General features: G+C 57.0%; 1 protein-coding gene across 4 annotated transcripts; it reads left to right on the top strand.

Annotated features, from left to right (window-relative positions):
• Positions 1-3,809: 3,809 nt before the first annotated feature.
• On the top strand, positions 3,810-21,487 carry TBKBP1 (TBK1 binding protein 1). Of its 4 annotated transcripts, none has more exons than XM_017497061.2 (10): positions 3,810-3,954; positions 5,834-6,092; positions 6,470-6,592; positions 6,849-6,953; positions 8,301-8,481; positions 9,027-9,202; positions 9,343-9,404; positions 17,842-17,960; positions 18,174-18,904; positions 19,928-21,487. In XM_017497061.2, exons 2-10 carry the CDS (start codon positions 5,868-5,870, stop codon positions 20,054-20,056), a joined length of 1,851 nt encoding a protein of 616 aa, XP_017352550.1. In that variant the 5' UTR covers positions 3,810-3,954; positions 5,834-5,867; the 3' UTR covers positions 20,057-21,487. The 4 variants fall into 4 exon arrangements, with proteins under 4 accessions (XP_017352550.1, XP_037583274.1, XP_017352552.1 ...); XM_037727346.1 differs by lacking the exon at positions 3,810-3,954 and adding an exon at positions 4,520-5,220; XM_017497063.2 differs by lacking the exon at positions 3,810-3,954 and adding an exon at positions 4,520-5,446.
• The last annotated feature ends 1,858 nt before the right edge of the window (positions 21,488-23,345 follow it).

Genomic DNA, 23,345 nt, shown 5'->3' with positions numbered 1-23,345 from the left:
ACCAAGATCCTGCATTGTCATATGGGGCTAATCAATTTTCCTGCCCGCCAGATTCCATTTGTGTCATCTGGGTTTTATTTTGATTCAGCCTCTTTACTGGCTGCTAATGTCACCTCCTCCTACTCTTTTCAGGTAAGAAGGGGACAGAAAAGACAAAGTCTTTCTCCAGAGCAAGAGTCATGGGAATGGGAGTGTCTCTCCCTGGTGGTTTCCAAGGAAGAAACACTGGCAGGGCCAGCTCTAGGGGCTGGCATTTGCACTGTCTCTCCTACCATAATAATCGGAGGCAGATCCTCTGTTACCACACCTGTGACGGCCATTTAGAAATGTTTTATAGGCCGGGCACGGTGGCTCAAGCCTATAATCCCAGGACTTTGGGAGGCCAAGGCGGGTGGATCACGAGGTCAAGAGATCGAGACCATCCTGGTCAACATGGTGAAACCCTGCCTCTACTAAAACTACAAAAAAATTAGCTGGGCATGGTGGCGCGTGCCTGTAATCCCAGCTACTCAGGAGGCTGAGGCAGGAGAATTGCCTGAACCCAGGAGGCGGAAGTTGCGGTGAGCCGAGATCGCGCCATTGCACTCCAGCCTGGGTAACAAGAGCGAAACTCTGTCTCAAAAAAAAAAAAAAAAGAAATGTTTTATAACTCATGCGTGACCACGGTCCACCGCTTTCCGCACTCTTCCCGCCTTGGCTCCTGCCTCACTTCCCCTTTTACCATACCTCCTATTATTGTCTCCACCACAGTGAGCCCTGCTAATATCAGGGGCTCTTAGAAAAGATGCAGACCAATGTTCAGCTTTCTCAGATGAGGAAACAGGCCTAGGGAAGTGAAGTAGCTAGTCCTAAGCCACACTGCCTCATTTATTTATTATTTCAACAAAGAACATGCTTTCTTACTCTTTTAAGATTTAGCTTAACCAGGCACGGTGGCTCATGCCTGTAATCCCAGCATTTTGGGAGGCCAAGGCAGGTGGATGGTTTGAACCCAGGAGTTTGAGAACAGCTTGAACAACATGATGAAACATCGTCTCTAAAAAAATACAAAGATTAGCTGGGCATGGTGCTGTGCACCTGTAGTCCCAGCAGAGGTGCAAGCCACCACACCTGGAGGCTGAGGTGGGAGGATCACCGAGCTCAGGAGAGCAAGGCTGCAGTGAACAAAATCGCACCACTGCACTCCAGCCTGGGTGCCAGAGCAAGACCCTGGCTTAAAAAAAAAAAAATTAAATCATAAAAGCTCATCAAAGAGACCTTCTCTGAATACTGTGAAGCAGATCCCACCTTCCCATTCTTCTCTAGTGCTGCCCCTTGGTGTTTCTTCTTATTCTTTACCACAATTTCTTTTTTCTTTTTTTTCTGAAATGGAGTTTCACTCGTCGTCCAGGCTGAAGTGCAATGGTGTGATCTCGGCTCACTGCAACCTCCACCTCCTGGGTTCAAGTGATTCTCCTGCCTCAGCCTCCCAAGTAGCTGGGATTACAGGGACCCACAACGACACACCAACTAATTTTTGTTCTTTTAGTAGAGACAGGGTTTCACCACATTGGTCAGGCTGGTCTGGAACTCCTGACCTCAGGTGATCCGCCTGCATCAGCCCCCCCAAAGTGTTGGGATTACAGGCATGAGCCACTGCGCCTGGCCCTTTATCACAATTTCCAGTGGTTTTACTTATTCATCTTTTTATTTTTCTGACTTCTCTACCATACTGCAAGCTCCATGAGAGCAAGAGACATGTACATCTGTTAGAGACATGTTCAGCACTGTATTCTCAGCACCCAGCACATAATAGGTATTCAAGAAATCTTTGCTGAATAAATATATAATGAGCAGGTACCAACCCTCAGGGCACCTGAGGATACAAGGATGGATGGGATATAATCCCTGCTCTCAGAACTGCCTGGTATGAGCAGCAGAACTAGAAATGGAGAATGCAATGAGATCACGTCCAGATTGGAGGAGGGGGAGGATTTTAGGGCACCTAAACCAGGCCTAATCTCTGTTGGACTTTTGCCACCAACCACTAGAACCAAGGACAGAACCATGTGACTGCACCCTGATAGGTGACTCAATTAGGCCCTGAGCATCCGAGCAGCAGCAGGGGCTGACGAATCATCCCAGAGTGTGTGTGCTCGGAGGGACCTGGGACCCATTACCATCTCCAGTGAGAAAGGGCTTGCCAGTTGGTCTCATGGGTCCTGTTTGTGGCCAAGTCCATGGTCACCAAGGGTCCCAGAGACAACCCCATACCTCCTAGCCTAGCCTCCAATCTTCCGCCTGGTCCCTTGCTTCAGAGGAGATCTTGGGGAGTATTAGGGAAAGGAACATCTGCCTAGCCCTTGGGATTAGTGGGGTGACAGATGTCCCTGCTGGTTTGCCTTCATATCTAGAGGGTAGATGGGATACCTCACAGCTCAGAGAAAGCTAGTGTTTCAGAGAGTAAGTGGCTGACCTGCCTTCCTGTTCTGGACTACAAAAGAGAGCTGGTGCTGGCAGGAAGGACTGAAAGGGAACCCAGCAGGAGGAGGAGGAAGGAAGGCAGTGAGAATCCCCTTCTATGAAGAGGAGTCTAGAGCTCTGGCTGGCTCTCCTGTTAGGAGCAGCTCACCTGTCAGTCCAACCTTCTCCCAGCAGTGAGGAAAGATGGCAGCTGCTGCTTCCCAAAGCTCACAGAGAGCAAGAAACCTTTTTTTTCCATCCTCCCCCTTGGAGATTCCCACCCTCCCACCTCAGGAGCCAAAAAGGCAGGCTCAGGTTCCTAGCAGCCTTCGCAGCTAAAGGCTGAATCTGCCAAAAGCCCCTGCTCCGCTCCAATTATCCCCTGCTTCCAAGGTTTGCCCCGCTGTCCACAGAGGATGCTCTTTAGCCAGAGTCCTCCAGCGTTCTCCTGATCATTCCCTACCTGCAGCTAGGCTGACCATGCCTCTGTCCACATTGTTTAACCCATCAGGGAATACTCGAAATGGCTCGTTAACACTTCCTGAGCATTCGCAGGCCGCATTTGGTTCTGATCCCCATTCTTCCTCCATGGGAGTGCTTAGGTGGGGCAAGATCTCCAACTTAGAAAGGTTAAAGTAACTTGCCCAAGGTCACACAGCAGGAAAGTGCAAAAAACTTGTTTTTCTTGCCTAGCAGTTTGGCAGGTGCTCAAATAATCTTTGTGCATAGGGTGAAATTTGTTGTTTCTTCATTGCCCTGACCTGTGGGTACTTGTGGGTGGCCGGGAAGTGGTGTGCGGGGAGGATTGCTGTCCTTCTTCCTGAATGAATCTTTGACTTCCTTAGTTCACTCTTACTTCCATAGAAGTTACAGCATTAATCTCTCTGCACCCTATGTTCAATGTATTTATCACAGCAATGTCCCCTTTTCCAAGAGCAACGAAGAGTAGATCTAATGATTTCCTTCTCAAAAGCTCAAAGACCAAAAAAAAAAAAAAAGCAAAAAACTCCAAATATACAGTCCTGAACTAAACAACCCAAAGCAATCAAAGCACCAGCGGAGCCCCTGCACTGACCGCAGACGCCCCTAACACACGCCACCACGCCACACTGCGCCGGGAGGCGTCGGGGAGGGGGCGCCAGCGCGGGCAGCGGCCGCCGCAGGGAGCCCGGTGGGCTCCGGGAGCGCTGCCAGGAGGAGATGCATCGTGGGGGCCGCTGCCCCTTGCCACGTGGTGGTGGCAGCGGCGGGGTCCGGGGCGCCTTCCCAGCTGGAGAAAGCCGGAGCAGCCGGGGAGGAGGAGGCGGAGGAGGCGGCGGCGGCGGAGGAGGAGCGGGGCGGGCGGGAGGGAGGGGGTTGGGGGGAGGGGTGGGGGGTGGGGAGAGACCCGGCGGCGGCGACAGGGCGAGGAGCAGAGCGCGGTGCCAGGGGGGTGGGGGCACTGGTGCCCGTTTGGGGAGGGAGCAGGCGGAGGGGGTAAGCTGCGATTACAAGCAGGAACCGGCAGCAGCTGTGAGTCCCCGGCTGAGGCTAGGACGGGGGGAGGGGAGCGGCGACCGGGCTCAGCCCCGGGGGTCGCGGGGTGGGCAGGAGGAGACGGCGGGAGGGCGACGTGCAGCGCAAGGGATGTCTGGAAGGGGAAGGGTCCGGCGTCGGCCGTTCGCATCCCCTCCCATCTCCCTCCGCCGCCGCTCCTCAGGCCGCGCCGCCCCCGGAGCCCCTTCCCAGGCCCCGGGAGAGTGTCCGGGGACCCCGGGCTCGGTCGGCTGTGGGGGAGGGGGCTGCGTGGTCTCGGCCCCCGAGAAGGGAGGGGCGACAATTTCTGTCGGCCGAGCGAAAGGGGTTTAAAGGGCGGCTCTTAAAGGGGCCGCAGGAGGGGCCTGGGCAGACCCAGGCACTCACCCCTTCCCCAGCCGCCTTCCTTTGCGCTCACTCGGGCGCTGGGCCCGGAGAAGAATGCGGAGGAAGGAGGCACTGGTGGAAGGGCCCAGGAACAGCCCGGCTAGCGGGGTGGGCGCAGCGGGGCGGGCGGGGGTCTGGGGGGTGTGGTGAGCGCTGGCGCGCGGAGCTGGGGGAGGGGATGGCGTGGAAAGGAAAGGGTTAAAGGTGGGGCCCGCCCTACAAACGCGCGCACACACTCCTTACTCGGACCCAGTCACACGCGTTTCCCTGGCACTTAGATGGGGCTGTGGGTGGTGGGGGGGGGGATTGGATCGGAGCCTGCGCCGGAGCCCTTTGCACCCCAAGCTCCTGCAGCCCGGCCTGGGGGCCCCCGCTGTCTGAACTCACAGCTCCCCGCTGAGCCCCCTCTCCGGGGCACACACACGCTCCAGCGCGCGCACACACCTCGAACAGTCCCCTCGCTTCTCACGTGACACGCGGCCCGAACGTGCCACCCTGCCCACGCGCTCACGCACGCGTGCACACACACCAGCCTCCCGGCCGCTGTCCCACTCCGTCCCGACGCCCCTGCGCCCCCGAAGGCACTCATTGACTGACACACCTACACTCATTCACAGACGCACACTCCCCCACATACGCCAACCCCAGACACACATTCATAACCAGGCCTGCAAGAAGTACACACGCACCCCCTCACTGCCTACTCCTGCTTTCGGGAGGCTGAGTCATTCCTGCCTCCTAGTAGGTTTCCCCATTTCCTGGCGCGCGGGCACCCTGAGACCGCCTTGGGAATTCGTTTGCGTCCCCCTCCACCTAGGCCCCCTTCTGCAGTTTGCGCCCCTTGACACTTAACCAAGGACTTCCTGTGGGTCCCAGGTCAGGGGTGAAGGGATCCTGGACGGCTGCCACAGCCCCGGTGCGTCCGGGGGAGGCGCTTCCTTTTCCTGAACTCTGGGATCCTGCGGGCGGAAGCGGGGAAGTTGGGCGGGGGTGCAGCAGAGGGCGTGCGGACTGTGGTGCAGCCGACCCTCGCGCAGCTCTGGGCCTTCCTTGGGGAGAAGCTGGGGTGCCAGAGGCCCAGGCTGAGGAGCTGGGCGGCGAGGTATTTGGGGAAGTGAGGCCTGGGGTGGAGAAGCGCTGAGGACCGGGCCGGGCTCGGCTGGGAAGGCAGCCCTCTTCCATCCACAGGTCTCCCTGGGTTCTGGCAGGAGCCTGTCCGTGCTGCCGACCTGATTTACTTGTCTCTACTTGAGAACACCCTGGCAGTGGGGTCTTCACGTGTTTCAGCCCCTTTTCCCTAAGGCGGCAGAGAGGATGGGGCTGAGGAGTCTCGGAAGGGGCCATGGGAGTCCCCGCTGAGCTCTGAGTAGGAAGCTTCTGGTTTTGGGTTACATCGCAGCCGGACCAGGGTGTGTGGAGCCAGGGAGAGGGGTACCAGGGGCAAGCCCTAGACAGAAGGCCCTGTCCATGGTTGCTCCTTTTCTCCCAGGAGGCCCCTTGTGGGCCGGGGCCCAGTGGTCACCATGGAGTCCATGTTCGAGGACGACATCAGCATCCTGACGCAGGAGGCCCTGGGGCCCAGCGAGGTGTGGCTGGACGGTCCCGGAGATCCCTCTCTCGCGGGCGACATGTGCTCTGCTTCCCACTTTGCCCTCATCACTGCTTATGGAGACATCAAGGAACGGCTGGGGGGCCTGGAAAGGGAGAATGCCACCCTCCGCCGCCGCCTCAAAGTCTACGAGATCAAGGTCAGAACCTGGAGGGGAGGGCACCTGGTAGTGTGTGGGGTGAGCAGGGGGACTGGAAATCTGGCAGATCCCAGGGATCTGAAAGAGGGGTCATGGTGCAGACTCTTAGGAACTTGAGGGTCTCCCATGAGAGGTGTGGCTGTTCTGGATGGGGACTCGACCCTGTCGGCTTCGGAATGGCTGGATCTGGGATCTAAAACAGATCTGGTTGGTGGGAGATGCTTGAGGGTCCATGGGAATTGGGATCCCACTAGCGAAGGAGAAGGAGAAGGAGGGTCAAGGGTCTGGGGCAGGTTGTGGAGTTGGGGTCACAGCCAGGCTGAGGCCTGGGCTGGGCACCTAGGAACATGCTTTCCTGAAGCCCTACTCCACTGTAGTACCCACTGATCAGTGACTTTGGAGAGGAGCACGGCTTTTCTCTGTATGAAATCAAGGATGGCTCCCTGCTGGAGGTGGAAAAGGTCAGCCTGCAGCAACGGCTCAACCAGTTCCAGCATGAGGTGAGCCTCCCAGGCTGGGCGCACCCCCTGAGCATCTTGCTCTTGTCTGTTTCTGATACCCTTTTCTCCACACCCCCCAGGATCTGGCCTCTGCCCCTTTGATGAGAGATGGTCAGGTCCTCCCTAAGACCAGCTGCAGCTCCTCCTGCACCTCCATAGGGTGCTGGGGGTGGGGGTGGGGAGGTACAGGGAGCTCCCCAGCCCCAAGTCCAGTGTGGGACTGACCCTGCGGCGGGCGCCTCTGGGCCCCATCCAGTTACAGAAGAACAAGGAGCAGGAAGAACAGCTTGGAGAGATGATCCAGGCCTACGAGAAACTCTGTGTGGAGAAGAGTGACTTGGAGACGGAGCTGGGGGAGATGGTGAGTCCTCGGGAGCTGGGGGTGCTTGAGGATGTGTAACTGGTTGTGTGTGTGCGTGTAACTCTATGCGTGAGCATTCTAGGCTGTGACAGTATGCCCCCCCATCTGTCATACACCGCTTGTGTGTGCCCTGCTTGTGTTCACGTGTGTCTGTGAGTGCCCACCTCTTTGGCCTCGTGAGGAAGACTGTGTGTGTTATCCATGTTGCAGTGACTGTGTGCATCCTGGCCATGCAGTGGCCCGTGGGAACCTCTGTCTCTGTGTGTATGTTTGGCCCTCACACTGGGGTGACCCTTTGCCTGTGAGCACTGCCCTGGGGAGGGTGTGAGGGTGAGGGCAGAGGTGACCAGGAGTGTGTGACTACAAGGATGGGCCTGCCCTTGGGTGTGAGTCAGGGTGTGGCTGTGCCCGTGAGCTGGTCAAAATCAGGAGACAGGCCAGGTATTGTGGCTCACGCCTGTAATCTCAGCACTTTGGGAGGTCAGAGAGTTTGAGACCAGCCTGGGCAACATGGCAAAACCCCATTTCTACCAAAAATACAAATAAGAAATTAGCCAGGTGTGGTGGTGCACACCTGTGGTCCCAGCTACTCAGGGGCTGAGGTGGGAGGATCACTTTAGTCCAGGAGATCAAAACTCTGGTGAGCTAAGATTGAGCCATTGCCCTCCAGCCTGGGTGATAGAGGGAGACCCTGTCTCAAAAAAAAAAAAAAAAAAAATTCTGGAGACATGGTCTCAGCCTCAGCCAACCCCAAGCCATAACTTCAGTTACTTAGCCTCTCAGATGAGTAAAAAAAAAAAAAAACTTACTTAGCCTCCATCCCTCCTCTGAAAAGTGGGGCAAATAATCACACCCTTGACAGGCTGTGGTGAGGGTGATGGGGCATTCATGTATAGATGCTTTGCCTTCATAATCACAAATATGTATGTGGCACTTACAGTGTGCCAGATACTGTTCTTTTCACCTGGTGTGTATGAACTCATTTTGATTCTCAAAACAACCCTAAGAGGTGAGTGTGGACTGCTATCCCCATTTTATGGATGAGGTGAGTGAAACCCAGAAGTTCCTGTCACGTATGCAAATAGAAGTTCTGATGCTCCCGAGGGGGGTTGGCCTTCGAACAGGTGGCTGAGTGTTAAGTGTCCCTGTGTGTTAATGACAGAGCAGAGGCTTTAACTTGACCTCGCCAGGGGCAACAGCCTGCAAGAGCTGCATTTCGGTGGCTGAGAGATGAGACTTCGCACTCCAGGCCACTTGAAGAGTGGCCTTGGGATGTGTGACCTGGGGCCTCTCCAGACATGGGGACGTCCTGGGCCTGTGCAGACCCTCACCTGTCTTCCTCTCCAGAGGGCCCTGGTGGAGACGCACCTGCGCCAGATCTGTGGTTTGGAGCAGCAGCTGCGGCAACAGCAAGGCCTCCGGGATGCAGCCTTCTCCAACCTGAGCCCGCCGGCAGCCCCCACCCCGCCCTGTGCTGATCTGGACCTGCACTACCTGGCACTGAGAGGGGGATCTGGCTTGAGTCATGGTGAGATCTCAGTGACCCCGACTTACCTCCTAGTCCTCAGCCCCTATTTCAACATTACTAGACATCTCCTGCTTACTTATCATCCCATTTGTAATACAGTCTATATCTCCATAATCTCCCCTTCGTCCCTTCCGCACTGTCCCCTTACATCACCCACTGTTACCCTAATTTCTCCCCTTCTATCTCGGGCATTCCTGATCACCTCATTGCAATTCCTGTGCCTGCCAGCAGAGGGCACCCTCACCCAGAGTCCCCCCACTGCCCGTCTCTGGCTGTGACTAGGAGAGGCCCCTGAAGATGCTCTAGACTTGAGCCTGGCCAGTAAGGCCTTCAGGAGCCCGTCTTATTTTTTTCCTGGCCTCCAGGAAGATTAGAAATGTGGCTCAGCCCATCTTTTCTCACTGCCCTTGTCTGGGTCACCCTCCTTGGCTAGCTGTCCTGGCTTCTCTCTTGGATCCCCCATGCTGCATCCTCCCTTGTTTCACTCTGTACTCTGGGAGCTGGAGGAGGCAGCCGAGCCCACCTGATGTCCTCTCCCCCAACAGCAGGCTGGCCGGGCTCCACGCCCAGTGTGAGTGACCTGGAGCGGCGGCGGCTAGAAGAGGCTCTGGAGGCCGCGCAGGGAGAGGCCCGGGGGGCTCAGCTCCGGGAGGAGCAGCTCCAGGCTGAATGCGAGCGGCTGCAGGGGGAGCTGAAGCAGCTGCAGGAGACCCGAGCCCAGGTAAATGCAGGGGCCTGGAATAGCCTTTGGAGGTCCAGGGCTGGGCCTTCCCCACTGTGTGCAGACTGGCCCAGCGAAAGGTAGAGAAGGGCCCTGTCAGGGGTGAGCTTGGGCTCTGACCTCTCCATCTTCTTCTTTAGGATCTGGCCTCCAACCAGTCGGAGCGGGACATGGCATGGGTGAAAAGAGTTGGGGATGATCAGTAAGTCACATCGGTAACCCTAACCCTGGTCCCCCTAGGTTTGCCTTTTGTCCCTCTGTATTGTTTGGGAGACCTCTCCCCCCAGCCCTCAGGGGTGTGGCGTGTGGGCTGCTGTTGCTCTGCATCCTTCATAGGAAAGAAGTGGGGTTCTTTTTTTTTTTTTTTTCCCCTGAGAGGGAGTTTCACTCTTGTCACCCAGCCTGGAGTGCAGTGGTGTGATCTGCAACCTCTGCCTCCCAGGCTCAAGTGATTCACCTGCCTCAGCCTCCTGAGTAGCTGGGATTACAGGCATGCACCACGCCTAGCTAATTTTGTATTTTTAGTAGAGACGGGGTTTCTCCATGTTAGTCAGGCTGGTCTCGAACTCCTGGGAGTTGGGGTCCTTGAGTGATTGTGATTGGGATCTTTTCTTTTTTCTTTTTTAATTTTCTTTTTCTTTTCTTTCTTTCTAAAGAAGAAGAGTGATTGGGATCTTTTCTTTCCTCTGGGGCCCGAGCCCATCTCTTCTGGAGATGCCGGGGCTAAGTGACACTCGGCTGCCTTCCTGCTGCATGTGTTCCCTACTGAGCTTTGGGCCTCCATAGGGCCCCATTTTCTATTCCAGTGACAAAGCCCAGCCAGTTGGGTTCATCCTCCCCTCCTTAGTGAGGAAGAGGGAGTTGGTGTCTGTTGGGATTTGTTGGGCCTTGTCTGCTGATCTTGGGAGAGAGAGACGTGAGGCTGAGAGACAGGAGAGGCGTCCATGGGTTCACACAGCTGTGGGGTGGGGAGTTAGAATCTGCTCTGCTGGGGTGCTCCCTGGAATCCTACCAAGAAAGGGGTAGCAGGGAGTGGCAAGGGAGCTGTGTCAGTGAGGAGCCTGGCTCTGGGGCCTCCAGGGGCACTGGGCAGCAAGGGAGGGATGAGCAGCCACCCGGCAACAGTGAAGCCTGGTGCCTTTCACATCCGCACCGAACTAACCCTCTCCCACTTTCTGAGAAACAGAGCTCAAACCTCTTTCCGCCTAAGTCCTCTCCCCTAAGATGATCTGTGTGGCACAGACTCCCTACTCTAATGGGAGGGGAAGACTGAGGCTCAAAGAGGGTCAGGAACTAACCCTCCACTGCACAGCAGCATACCCAGCTCTGGGGCTCCAGAGGTCTCCTGCTCAGCAGGCTTCTTCCTCATCTTCCTCCCAGCCTCTGGCCAAGTGGGGCTACCCCTCTCATGCCTCCCCACCTTAAGGTGAAGGCTTGGGTGGAGCTGTGATAGCTAGGGAGGTGGTGAGAACCCAGTTCGTGGGACTAGTGGGTGGGACTCCTCAGCTAGGCCCTTAGTGGAGAGGGTCCGCCCTAGCTTGTGGCTGGGGTTTGGGCCCATTGTAGCCGTGTGCCCAGACCTGGAACACACATCCCACACACACATTCTTGAACCCTAGCTTGCCCCGGAAGTCATGCTGTAGGGCCCTTCGTGGGTCGCTTAGCCCAGTACCCTCTTATCAGACCAGCAGTGAAGCTCCCCAAGTTTGTAGACCGCCAAGGGAGGACATTCTGGTGGGGCTGGAGTCTGGCTCTTCAGGCTTTGAATCCCAGGGCCCTTTCTTTACTGACTTGACTCTACTTCTCTGGATCCCAAGCTTCCCTCATGGACTCAGGGGCCAGTCATTGCTGAGAGACGGGAGAGGAAGGTGAGGAGGTGGGCAGAGGCAGAGAAGGGGCAGTGGCTCACCAGGGGCCAAGGTTGTGTTGTGTGAGTGAAAGGAAGCCCACCTCATAGGGGGCTAGGAGGCCACATCATCCACGCTGCCCATTCTGGCCACCACAGCCCCTTCCCTCCCTCCCGCAAGGTACTTGCCCTCCTCAGGCCCTTTGGCTGGAGGGAGCGAGGCTCTGCCTGGGACCTGGCCCTGCAGCTTTACCAGAGGCCATCTCCTGGTTCCTCCCCGCCTTCACTGTGGTAGCTCTGCCTCGGCCTCCCAGATCTCTGCATCTGGAGCCAGCCAGGCCCTGTTGCCCAGCCACACGCTTCCTTTCAGGCCCGGCGAGGATCTCTGGATAGCCCTGGTTTGACAAGCGTTAATTCTCAGGAAGTCTTCACTCCCCCAGTAGTTTTATTTTCTTATAAACTCAGCTCCTTTTGGTAATAGGCTGCTTCCCGAGGGCTCCCTCCTCTGTCCTCCCCCCCCAGGAAGCTCAGTCACTTGCTTTCAGCTCCTCTTCCCCACTGGTACCCTTCTTCCTTCTGCTTCCACCTGACTTTCCAGGCTGGAGGGAGTTTTACAAGTAGGCTTTTCTGGGAGTGGCGAGAGCGCAGTGGCTGGATGATCCAGGCTGGGGGTGTGATTGGGGCGAGGAGGACCAGGGTGTGCAGGCTGAGGAGGGGACACACAGTTCCTGAGTCCAGCCCACGCTTAGCTGGGAGTCTTCTGTTATGGCGACAGGTGCCCACCTGTCCTGGTCCGGACACCTCCAGGGCAGCCAGTTTTATTCCAGGAGTCAAGGTTAACCCCCAACCCCCAAATCTCTATTAATTCCCTTCCCTGCATCCTAGTCCCAGCCTCAGGGTTTCCCAGTCCCTCCCCTCCCGGCCCCTGGCCCACAGGTTCTGGTCATTAATGTTCTCTTGAAAACAGACACCCAGACCAGACAGGGCCAGACTGCTACCCTCCAGGGAGCCCAGCTCCTGGGGACAGAGCCCAGGGGGACAAACTGCCCTAGAGGAGGAGCCACTGGGGGTCACGCAGAGGCCAAAGGCAGTGATGAGGGAGGCAGTGGGAGCAGAGCCCGCCCTGCTCCTGAGGATACACAGGGAGGTAAAGACCCCTGGGGGCCCCAGCCCAGGTGGCAGGCGCAGCACCCACAGCCCCCTCCTCTCTGGGCCCACTCCCTGGCCTGGGGCTTCTGGAGGGTGCGGCTGTGCTGAGAGGGAGGGGAAATTGCGGGGGGGGGGCGCTCTTGAGGGGGATGACGTTTCTGAGGGCACAGGGGGTCTGGGACAGGAATGAAGGCCCAGCAAGGGAGGGTGGGCTCATCTGTGCAGGGTCCATCTGGGAGAAGATGGGGACCCAGTATGGGAATGAGGAGAAAACTTCAGGCCTTTCTTTCTTCCCAATGTTGGGGGCTCAGCACTGCAGCCCGGGCCCTTTTCCGCACCCCCCACCCCACCCCTCTCTCCACCCACAAGCCTCTGCGTGGGCTGCGGTTAGTGGTGGGAAGAAGTGTGAACTCGAGAGAGAGGATGGAAACTCTGCACGGAGGTCAAGGGCAGCATGGGGTGGGTCAGGACGGAAGTCGGAGACCCCCGCATACCCTGAGCGTAGCCTCCTGCCCCAGAACCAGCGGGCCCAGGGCCTCCCCCTTCACGCTTCTCACCCTCCCTACTTCCTTTCTTTCAAGTCTTCTTCGGCCAGGGCACCCTCGCTGCGCTCATAGGAGTTAACCCCTAAGTACTTGCAGCCTGGGGGCTCACACAGGCTGGTGAAGGGCTCCAGGTGGGTCTGAGGGGTGCGTGGGCTTTTTCAGCCCCACTCCTTGGTGCTTTGCCTGCCAGCAGGGTGGGGCAGCTGGTGCCGGCACCCTCTCCTTTCATGGGAAATGCCCATCTTCCCTGCTTCTTAAACCAAAGCCACTAGGCTGGTGTCTCCAGAAAGTCTCAAACGAGTTTCCTCCTTTCTCCACCTGTCTCCTGGGCACGCTCCTGATTTATTTATTTATTTATTTTTGTCCATGCCAGACACTATGCGAGCCTGTGTTTGAATCTACAAAATCTCATTGCATTCCTGCAAATGTGATGTAGGTATTGTCCCCCTTTTACAGATTAGCAAACTGAGGTACAGAGAAGTGAAATAATCTGAGAAGTTGAGTAAGTTCAGTACACATGCCAAGCGGATGGGGCGATGGGGCGATGGCACTTCTGCGTATGTTTCTGGTTCAGCGTCTTCAGGTGGAAGGCCCTTCTATGAAGGGCGACCATGTGATTTGTTGACCAAACTGGATCACTTTTGAAAGTGAAAGGGGGCACACTGATAATTATGCTGGGGCGACTAGTGTGACCCAGGACAGTCCTAGGCACACTGGGACCTCTGAGTACCCCACCTACATGGGAACCCTGGTTTCCAGGCCTACCCCTGAGCGGCTCCGATCAGCCGCATCTGGGAAGGTATCTAGACCCGGCGTGTCAGCTCTGGTGGATTTGTGGCAGTGGCTGCCATGAAGAGCCGGACTCTGAGGATCCACCTGGCCTAGGAGAGTGAAGGGGCTCAAGGCGCCTGAAAGGAAGTGGTGGAGCACTGGGTTGTTGCAAAGCAACTTCCTCCTCCCCGAGGCCCGCAACCTCAAGTCCGCTCCACGGCCCGGTGCCTGTGGTCCCCTCCCCGAGGGTCGGGCGGCAAGACCGACGCTGGGTGTGTCTGTAGGTGGTGGAAAGTTTGGTCCCTAAATTCCCCCACAGGGGCGAGGTGGCTGGGGCACCACCTCGAGGATGGAAGGGCCCGGGAAGGCTGGATTTCTGTCTCCCTCTCAATGCTGAATCAGATGATGTTTCTGACCATGTGAACAGCTTTAAACCTAACCCTAATCCTAACCCTTTTACTGTTCCCATCCCTGACTCTAACCCTAATCCTGACCCTCAACTCTGTCCGCAATCTTAGCCATGTGCTACATCAACCCCACTCCTAGAGTGACGAGTGACCCTGGCTCCTTGAATCCTGTCCTCAAGGCCATCCCCAGCTCTAATGACACTGCACTAGCCTGAATTTGGACCCCGAGGCATCCTCACCTGTCTCCAGGGCAGCACTGGGCTCGCGAGAGCCCAAATGTCTCACAGCTGGTGTGGGTGGAAAGAGGCTATTTACAGAGGAGGTCGCTTAGGTGGTAGACCTTACAGATCTCAGTTGCTTTAATAGTACAATGAGGATTATCGTCTCCAGAAGTGTGTGAGATCCCTAAATTATTCGTGGAAAGACTGAATGAAAGGATATGAAGGGTGGAATGATTTGCAGCCCAGGGAGCCCTCCTTCCTGCCAGCTCTGCCATTTGCTCTCTGGCTCCTCTGAAGGTGCCAGCTCGGCAGGCTGAGGTGCCAAGAGCCTGTGTTTGAATCTGCTGTGTGCCACTGCCACTCTGTGACCCTGAGCCAGCCTCTTAATCGCTCTGATCTTCCATTTCCACATGTATCTAGCACCTTCCTTTCCCTCCCAGAGAAGTGGTGGTGATTCTCAGGGCTTCCAGCCCACTCCCAAGGTCCCCAGCCCCCTCCTCCTCTTCCCCTTTCCCTTCTGCTGCTGCCTTGCCTTTCCTCTCCCCTCCTTCCCAGTTCTTTGGGGGATGGTATAGCATTGTCTGGACTTTGGAGTCTAGAGGGCCAGAGCTCCCATGCCAGCAACTTCATTACTAGTAGGTTTTATGACTTTGGTCAAGTGACTTAACCTCTGTAAGCCTCGGTTTTCTGATCTATAAAAGGAAGGTCACAGTGGCAGTGCCTTAGGGTTGTTGTGCAGATGAATAAAGTTCTTAGCAGAGTGCCTGGCCCGGGGTGAGCACTCATACAGATCATCTGATTCTTTTCTCTCTGGGTGCTTCCCAGGTTCTGAAAGGCTCCACACTTTCTCCTGTCATGTAATCAATACAGTGGCATCCAGATGCAGCCATGTGCTGCCATTTACCTGACCCATTCTTCCCAAACAGTCATGATGGCAAAAAAGTACTCAGGTGTGGGCCAGGAAGCCAGGAAATGGAATGTGTATTTAGGCGCACGTGTGCAACACTTGGTTGTATTGTGAAGTCGAGATTTTTATTCCACTGAATTGGCAGTGTTTTCAGAGTCATTGAGGTCGATGGCATCTTCAGCGGCCCAGGCCTTTGCATCTTGACATGGGGAGAGACAGTCAATGAAGGGGGAGGTCCCAAAAGGCCACAGGGCATCAGGAGGAGGTCAGGTTGATCACCTTGCTGGGGACTTAGCAGTCTTTGTGAAGGTTGCCTGAAGCTCTGGGTGGACAGAACCCACCTGCCCCAGGCCCCAGGTGGCAGAGCTGGGAGAGGGGCTGGGCATTCTGGGCCAGGGGCTGCTTCCTTCCATTCTCGGCCACCCTGTCTGTTTCACTATGAGAAAGATGCCAGGAGCTGGGTGGTAGAAACTGGGGTAGCTCCTGACAAGGGGAGGGAGGCAAGCAGGGGAGTGACAGGGGCCTGGGAACTGAGTATAGCAGCTGAAATCTTTGAGGCGGGGTGTGAAGATGACGACCTGTATCTGTCACCTGAGATACAGCAGTGAAAGTGGATGGGTAGAGAAGCTGTGGCTATGTGGGCAGAGGACCACACTCCATCCGTGTCCTGCCCAGAGCCCTCTCCTGACCCTGCTGCCAAGGGGATAGCACGATCCTGTCCTCCGAAAGCCCCCAGTCTGAGCTCTTGCCCTCAGGTGTCCTCCAACCTGGAGGGGGAGCCTCCCCTTGGGGAGCCCCTGATTTGATGTGGGACACACCTGGACCTCCCAGTCTGATGGGGGAGATGCCATTTCTTCCCTCACCCATAAGCTGAGGGTGAGGGGGCACAGGACACATTTAGCAAAACGAGGGCTGAGATGTGATGGGATGGAGGCTGCAGGGTCTCAGCAGTGGCTTCTGGGACTCCTTCCCCTCTGCCTGCCTAGCCCTACCCACCATCAGATGGGCGGTGAGGACTCTCCCTCCCTAAGAAGAGGGCTGTCTCTCAGAGACTTGGCCCATTTGCAGTAATTTGGCTTTGGCCCAAATGGGTTAAAAATAGTCTTGTGGGAGGGGCAGTTTCTGCCCCAGGATTAGTAAGAAAGAGCCGGTGAGCAGAGCAGGGAGCCCTGCCTTCTGAAGCCCTAACCTCATGACTTCCCCTCCTCTCCTTTAGGGTTACACACACACACACACACACACACACACACACACACGCCCCTAAGGTTCACTCACCCCTTTCCTCATTCATCAGCTTGGCCTCTCACCTGCCTCCACACTCTCCCATCCACATGTCCATCACTATGGGGTGGGGACAGCATCCTCCAGGCTTTACAACTGGGCCCTCTTGACCTCTGTGTCCTGAGACAAGACCTCCCCTGGGAGGAGATCTGTCTGGAGTGACACCTGGTATTTCCTTCCAGCTCCAGCTTCCACCCAGTTCCAGAGTCCTTTCTGGAGCTGGAGGTTGGGAGAGCCAAAGAAACCTAAATCTCTGCCTTCAGGGAGATTCAGGACTCTGTCCACACTTAGAACAGTGATGAAGGCAGGACCCAAGGGCATGGCAGAGCCTCCCATGAGGTCTGAGAGGGCTCCTGGGGCCATGCAGGCCACAGCAGGAGAAAGCAGAGGGCAGTGGAGTGATGACCTTCCATGGTTCTGGGTTGCAAGTGACCTAGAGAGAAAGGAACGGAAAAGGAAGTGAGTGAGGCTCCTTGCCAAGTCTGTTCCAGCTCCATGAGGGTGGGTGCCCAAGATGCCTGAACAGGAAGCAGGGAGGAAGAAAGGGAGGGAGAAAGAAAATTGGAGGGAGAGGCTCAAATGCATCATCCACTTACTCAACACCTGCTGGGTTCCAGGCCCTGGACAAGGTGCTGGGAATATAAATACAGTGACATAATCCTCACCATCAGGGAACTCCCCATAAAGTTCTAGAACAAGGCAGCCTTTGAAAAGTGCCTGGTGTGACTGGCACTCCCTGCAAGTGTGCAGTGAACAGTTCCCAAAGATCTCAGTGTGAAGGTCCTGATGGACTTGTACAGCAAGGTCCTGGAAGGGGCAAGGCTACAAAGAGCCCAGAGGCAGCTCTGAGGTCGAGCCAGGAGCAGTGCACATGGACTGGGGCTGGCTTGGGGTGAAGTTTATCAGTTAGCACCTCCACCAGCCAGGGAACCATCTTCACTTATGGAACCAGCTATTCTATGCAACAGGGTCCCCAACCTTTTCAAAGGTGAGGACTCTTCATGGATCCCACTCCCAGTATACAGATTCTACTTAAAACACTTTTAGTATGCACTGCTTGAGAAAATTCACAGTGGCAGAAGCTACTATAAATTCAGTGCAGCTTTTTGATGAATCTGTGCTTTAATTCATCATTACAGCTTTTGCACCGATTAGAAAAACATTCACTCATACTTGTATGAGCTGTGTTCAGACCACCAATAGTGCCTAATGCATGCAGGGATTCTGGGAGCCCTTGGAATCTCTCTGCTCCCTGTCCCTGCACTCAGGCTGATAACCACTGCCCTAGCCCAGGGAATGGGTCTCAGGATGCAGAGGGAGGTTCCCTGGAAGAGGTGGCTTTTGAGCTGGACCTTAAAGGTAGGGAGGATTTCTGCAATTGGAATTGGAGGGCCCTGCGGGTGGGAGGTAGCACGGTGGGGCCAGATGCTGGGGCAGAGCCAGTTCTTCCTCCACAGCTGGGGCGGTAGACCCACTGTCCCTCTCTTCTTCGCCACTGCCCTCTGACTTCAGGGTGAATTTGGCGCTGGCCTACACGGAGCTGACGGAGGAGCTGGGCCGGCTTCGGGAGTTGAGTTCCCTGCAGGGGAGAATCTTGAGGACTCTATTGCAGGAGCAGGCCCGGAGTGGCGGTGAGATGGGGCAGGGCAGGGGGAGGCCGCCGCGGGACCCCGGGAAAGACTGGGTAGCCATGGCAACCATCTTGGTCCTGGGCACCACCCTCTAGTTCCTTTCCTGTGGCCTGGAGTGGGTGGGCATGAATCCGGGCAAGACGCCGGCGCCTCAGTTCTGAGGTCTTTTCTCTGCACCTTTGTCTCCCCACCCTGTCCTGGTTTCTCTTGCAGGCCAGAGGCACTCGCCGCTGTCGCAGCGCCACTCTCCGGCCCCCCAGTGCCCCTCCCCCTCCCCGCCTGCCCGAGCGGCGCCCCCGTGCCCCCCGTGCCAGTCCCCCGTGCCCCAGCGCCGCTCTCCCGTGCCCCCATGCCCTTCGCCGCAGCAGCGCCGCTCACCAGCCTCGCCCTCCTGCCCGTCGCCCGTCCCGCAGCGCCGCTCGCCGGTGCCGCCGCCGTGCCAGTCCCCCAGCCCGCAGCGCCGCTCCCCGGTGCCCCCCAGTTGCCCAGCCCCGCAGCCTCGGCCGCCCCCGCCGCCTCCGCCGGGCGAGAGGACGCTGGCCGAGCGCGCCTACGCCAAGCCGCCCAGCCACCACGTGAAGGCCGGCTTCCAGAGCCGCCGCAGCTACTCGGAGCTGGTGGAGGGCGCGGCCTACGCGGGCGCCTCCCCGCCCTGGCTGCAGGCCGAGGCGGCCACGCTCCCCAAGCCCCGGGCCTACGGCGGCGGCGAGCTCTACGGCCCCGGCAGGCCACTCAGCCCGCGGCGCGCCTTCGAGGGCATCCGGCTGCGCTTCGAGAAGCAGCCGTCGGAGGAGGACGAATGGGCTGTGCCCACCAGCCCGCCCAGCCCAGAGGTGGGCACCATCCGCTGTGCGTCCTTCTGCGCTGGCTTCCCCATCCCAGAGTCGCCCGCCGCCACCGCCTACACCCACGCCGAGCACGCGCAGTCCTGGCCATCCATCAACGTGAGTGGGGCACCCGCGTTCCACCCACCCCGGGGCTTGAGAAGACCCCAGAGCCCCACCGTCCATTGGGTGCCCCTTTTGGGTGTCAGCACGCAAACTATTCACCCTCCTTGGACCCCTGGCCACAGTCTAGGTCCCTTCACCTCTCTTTCCCGTGGCCTTCCATTGCCAGAAATTGGGGCCTGCCCCATTAAGATTTCGTTCATTTCCTTGAATAAGGATATGGTCTTTGGAGTGACAGTCCAGCCTTTGATTCCAAATTCCACCACTTAATAGCTCCGGGACCTCGTGCAAGTTACTTATCTTCTCTGATCTTCAGTATTCTCATCTGCAAAATGGGAACGATGATGATAGTATCTGATTATCTTACAGGGTTCTTAAGAAGCAGGCAGTGAGCTTAAAGCGGTTGGCACAGTGCTTGGCTCAAGCATCTGTTATTATATTGGCCATGGTGATGGTGGCTACTGACCACAGCCGGCCGCCAGCCAACAAAGGAACAGGCCTGTTGGTCCAGCTCCCTCCTTCTGGCCTCAGAGCCCTTTCCCTTTTCTATCTGTCCTAGAAGACAGAAGCCTATCTCAGGGCTCTGTTATTTCACAGAAATAATGAGTTCCCTGAATGTCAGAGCCACCCCTTGCAACCTGGAAAGACCAAAATATACTCCAAAGCCAGACAGAAAATTATTTTGGGGTTGTACATTGTTTAGGATTGTCCATTGCTTTGAGTGATCTGGGAGCTGTCTCTTAGTCACTCTGGGGGCATGTCTGGGTCTTGGCTTCCCTCATTACTACAGATGTCCTGGCAAGCTGAGCAGTGGCTCTCTCATATCTGCCTCCTGGGGACCCTGTCCCTGGGCAGGGGGGTGGACACTGAGCTGGTGTGGGGGAGGATGGTGCTGGAGAAAGGGTGCCCAGACCCCTCCTGCATGCCACAGCCCTCCCTGGGTCCTGGACAGGGCAGGCTGGGATGTGGGGACCATGTTGGGGGCTGGGGACGATAAGTGACTTGCTTCTCTCTCCACAGTTGCTTATGGAGACAGTGGGCTCTGACATCCGCAGCTGTCCCCTCTGCCAGCTGGGTTTCCCTGTCGGGTACCCAGATGATGCCCTCATCAAACACATTGACTCCCACCTGGAAAACAGCAAGATCTAGGCCGCCACCCCGACTCACTGGCTGTTTCTCTGTCCTCTCCTATCACCCCAAACACTCACTTTGAATGCTGCATGAATCTCGTGGGGGGCCCCTGCCCCTTGCGACCCCCAGATACCTCCACTAGCTACCGAGTCAACGTGTGTGCCGTCTTCCCTGGTCCAGGCACCACTCAGCTCTGGCTCTTCCTGGGAGGTTAGCCAAGGCTCCCCCCACGCTCCTGGTTTCCGCTTCGGAGGTGGGGACTTGGGCTGGGATGGGGACAGCATACCCCTCCCAGGCCTCTCCCTCTGCCTGTCTGTTCTTAAACAGAATTGGATCCAAGAAGGTATCTAGTGCTTGGGCCTGGAGTGGGGGGAAGGTGTTAGAGGACTCCAGGAGCTCCTCTACCCCTCCCCAAATGTCCATGTTTCTTAGACCAGGCTCTGTCTGGGGAACACCCACAGGCTGTCTTTGGGGTCCCAGGGCCTGCTCTGTGCACTGACTCAAGTATCTCCATCCCGTGGCCAGCTTAGGGCTCATGGCATGGGCCCCCACTGGGGGAGGAAGGCATCTTGTTCCTTGCCATTCTCCGTAGGCCAGCCCTGTCCTCCTTTTCCTGTTCTGTCCACTCTGGCAAAAAGGGAGGGGAGGAGCAGAGAGGGAGGATTCTGGAGGACTGGGAAGATCTAGCCAAAAGAGGCTTCTCAGAGAGCCAGAGCCCTGCACCGTGCCCCTATGGCCAGGGGACTGTCTTCCAGCCTCCCAGGCCCATGCCCTCCTTCTGGCACCTCTGGTACTGAGGCACAGATCATCAAGGCAGATGCCCCCTCAACCCTTATTCCACGGAGCCCCTGACACCACAGGTGCCCTGGAGCCCTTGTGTGACTCAGCCTCTGTTAGCTGGGTGGGTGTCATCAGCCCCTGCCTCCCAGGCCAGAACCTGAGGACGGGCCCAGGGTGCTGTGGAGATCAACTTCAAAAGAGCTAACCCCTTCCCACACCCCACCCACCCAGCTACATTTCCTCTGTGAAATCTACCTCAGAGTCATACCCTCAGAAGGACGGGTAAGCAGGAGGCCAGGGGGTCCCCAGGGCTTGAGGTAGGGAGCCTCCTATGGCGAAAACCTACTACCCCACAATGAATCCACCCCCCTCCACTGCGCGCCTCTCCCAGGTCTCAGCTCCAGGCGAGGAGCAGTGGCTGCTACTGATAGCGCATGTCCCGCTCTGATCCAACTCTTCCAGGCCCCACCTCCCCGCACCCCTCCCCTCCATAGAACAGGGGAGTGAAGGGGTGTGTTGGGCAGGGAAGGAGCAAAGGACACTTGTCATTGAACCCTGATCGTCCCCAGGGAGGGGAAATGGGGAAGGGGGCCTGGAGAGGGGAGGCGGGGGCCCCTGTGCTCTCTGAACAAGTTGAAAGTCCAAATAAAACTTACCTGTTCCATCTGCGCTCAGTCTGTGCCCTCTGTGGCTGGGGGTAGGGTGGGGGTGGGTAGAGCCTTCAGCAGCAGGGGACTGTGACCATGGGAGGTAGACACTGGGCAAGTAGGGGATACCTGGGGCACCCACATGCAGAGAGGTTCTGGAGATGCAGACATGTAAGTGGTCGCAGATGACTTGTGATGTGGCGGTCATTAGAACAGATAGAAAGCAGCCACTCAGCCCCGAGCAGGCAGACCTCTTGAATTTCCCACCCAGTAGGTCTGGCCAGTCGAGGTGCTAAAGCCCTTGGGTTTGTTTTCAGTAGCAGTTATGTCTTTATCAAATGATTTTTACACATCAGGAACCAGTCTGGGGCCTCAAAGAGGAAGAACATCCGTGTTCCATGTTCTCATGGGTCTAAGAACAGGGGAAGGGCTGGGTTCCAGGCTCAGCAGCTGCCTTGGAAGGTCAGAGCTGGGTCATGAACCCATGACTTCTGCCCCAGGTCTGCAAAAAGTGCTTCAGTGACTTGTTCATCAACTGGATGCCTTTCTCTTCCATGTGGCCCTTTTTGGCCAATAGTTCACTTAAAAACAAAAAGAGGGTGGGGCGCGGTGGCTCACACCTGTAATCCCAGCACCTTGGGAGGCGACAAAGGCAATTGCTCATTGAAGGTGTGAGGTTCAGTGCCAGACCCAGGGCAAATGTGCCTTCTGGTCCGGTGCCAAAGTCCAGACCCCTGTGGGAAGACTTCCCAGCCACCCCGGATTCTCTGTTGCTGTTAAAAACTATGCTGCCCCCTCAAAGTTCATCCCAGCTCAATTCTGTCTGCAGCCAAGTCCTGAGTGCCAGAATTTCGACCAACCATCCCCATGTGACACGGCTTCACAGCCCTGGGGAAGGAGGTTCTGGAACCTTTGGTACATGGGTGCTCAGTGCCCCCTGCTATATCTTCACCTCCATGGAGGAAGGCAGAACCCGAGTTTCTGGACCTGGGTGCCATTTGGATCTTTGGAGGCACTTAGGAGTCGTGCATGAATGAATAATGGTGGTTTAGGGACACACAAGGCAAAGAGAAATCCTGCTGCTGAGAAAAGGCACAGAGGATGGCGGGGAAGGAGAGCACAGAGGCAGGCGGATGACCCAGGAAACCACTGCTGGTCCTTGCGCATGTCTGAAGGTGGGAGGGAACCCAGGTGTCCCGAAACCTGGACATTCCCCTGTCAGCAGGGTGAGGGGGAGTGTGGGGACACAGGGCCAGGTTCTGGCAGCTTGTCTCCTTGATTTCTAGGGACCTGGGAGAGGGCTTAGGTGCAGGGCGGAAAGTTGCTGGGGGCTGGGAGGGAACACTGGGAAGGAGAGAAAGCTAGCCTGCTCCAGCGTTTCCCTTTCCTCTAATGCCTCCCCACCCACCAGAAGGAGAGGACACGGTGTGGGGAGCTGGGGGAGGGCTGGGGAGCCCTGCCAGTCCTTATCCCTTCTCTTTCTAGGACTGTGATCACGGAAGGACACTTGCTGCTCATTACTCTGTGGAGACAGGGAGGCGGGGCACTGGGGCTGAGAAAATGCGGGGCAAAGGGGTCTCTAGGCTCCTGGAAAGGGGAGGAGGGCAAGATAGCTGCTGCAGGAGCAAGGGGGAGGAAGGGGAGACCTCTGTCGAGGCTGGAGAGACACATGGGGGACGCACTCACTCTCCCAAAGCCAGACATGCAGGCGTGGGGGAAGATGACTTCCCGAGGAACAAGCCACCCTAGGGTGCATCGCCACATGCTGAATTAAAGGCCAGTGTCCCACAGTCTTTCTGGCTCTGACCCTTCTCCCCACACGGCTTCCCCAGCCAGAGATACCAGGCCATGGAGACACCTGCCCCTGGCCTGGGTCCCCC

This window comes from Cebus imitator, unplaced genomic scaffold, assembly GCF_001604975.1.
Source record: "Cebus imitator isolate Cc_AM_T3 unplaced genomic scaffold, Cebus_imitator-1.0 Scaffold228, whole genome shotgun sequence".
Classification (NCBI taxonomy): domain Eukaryota; kingdom Metazoa; phylum Chordata; class Mammalia; order Primates; family Cebidae; genus Cebus; species Cebus imitator.
This window is presented reverse-complemented; position numbering and strand designations above follow the sequence as displayed.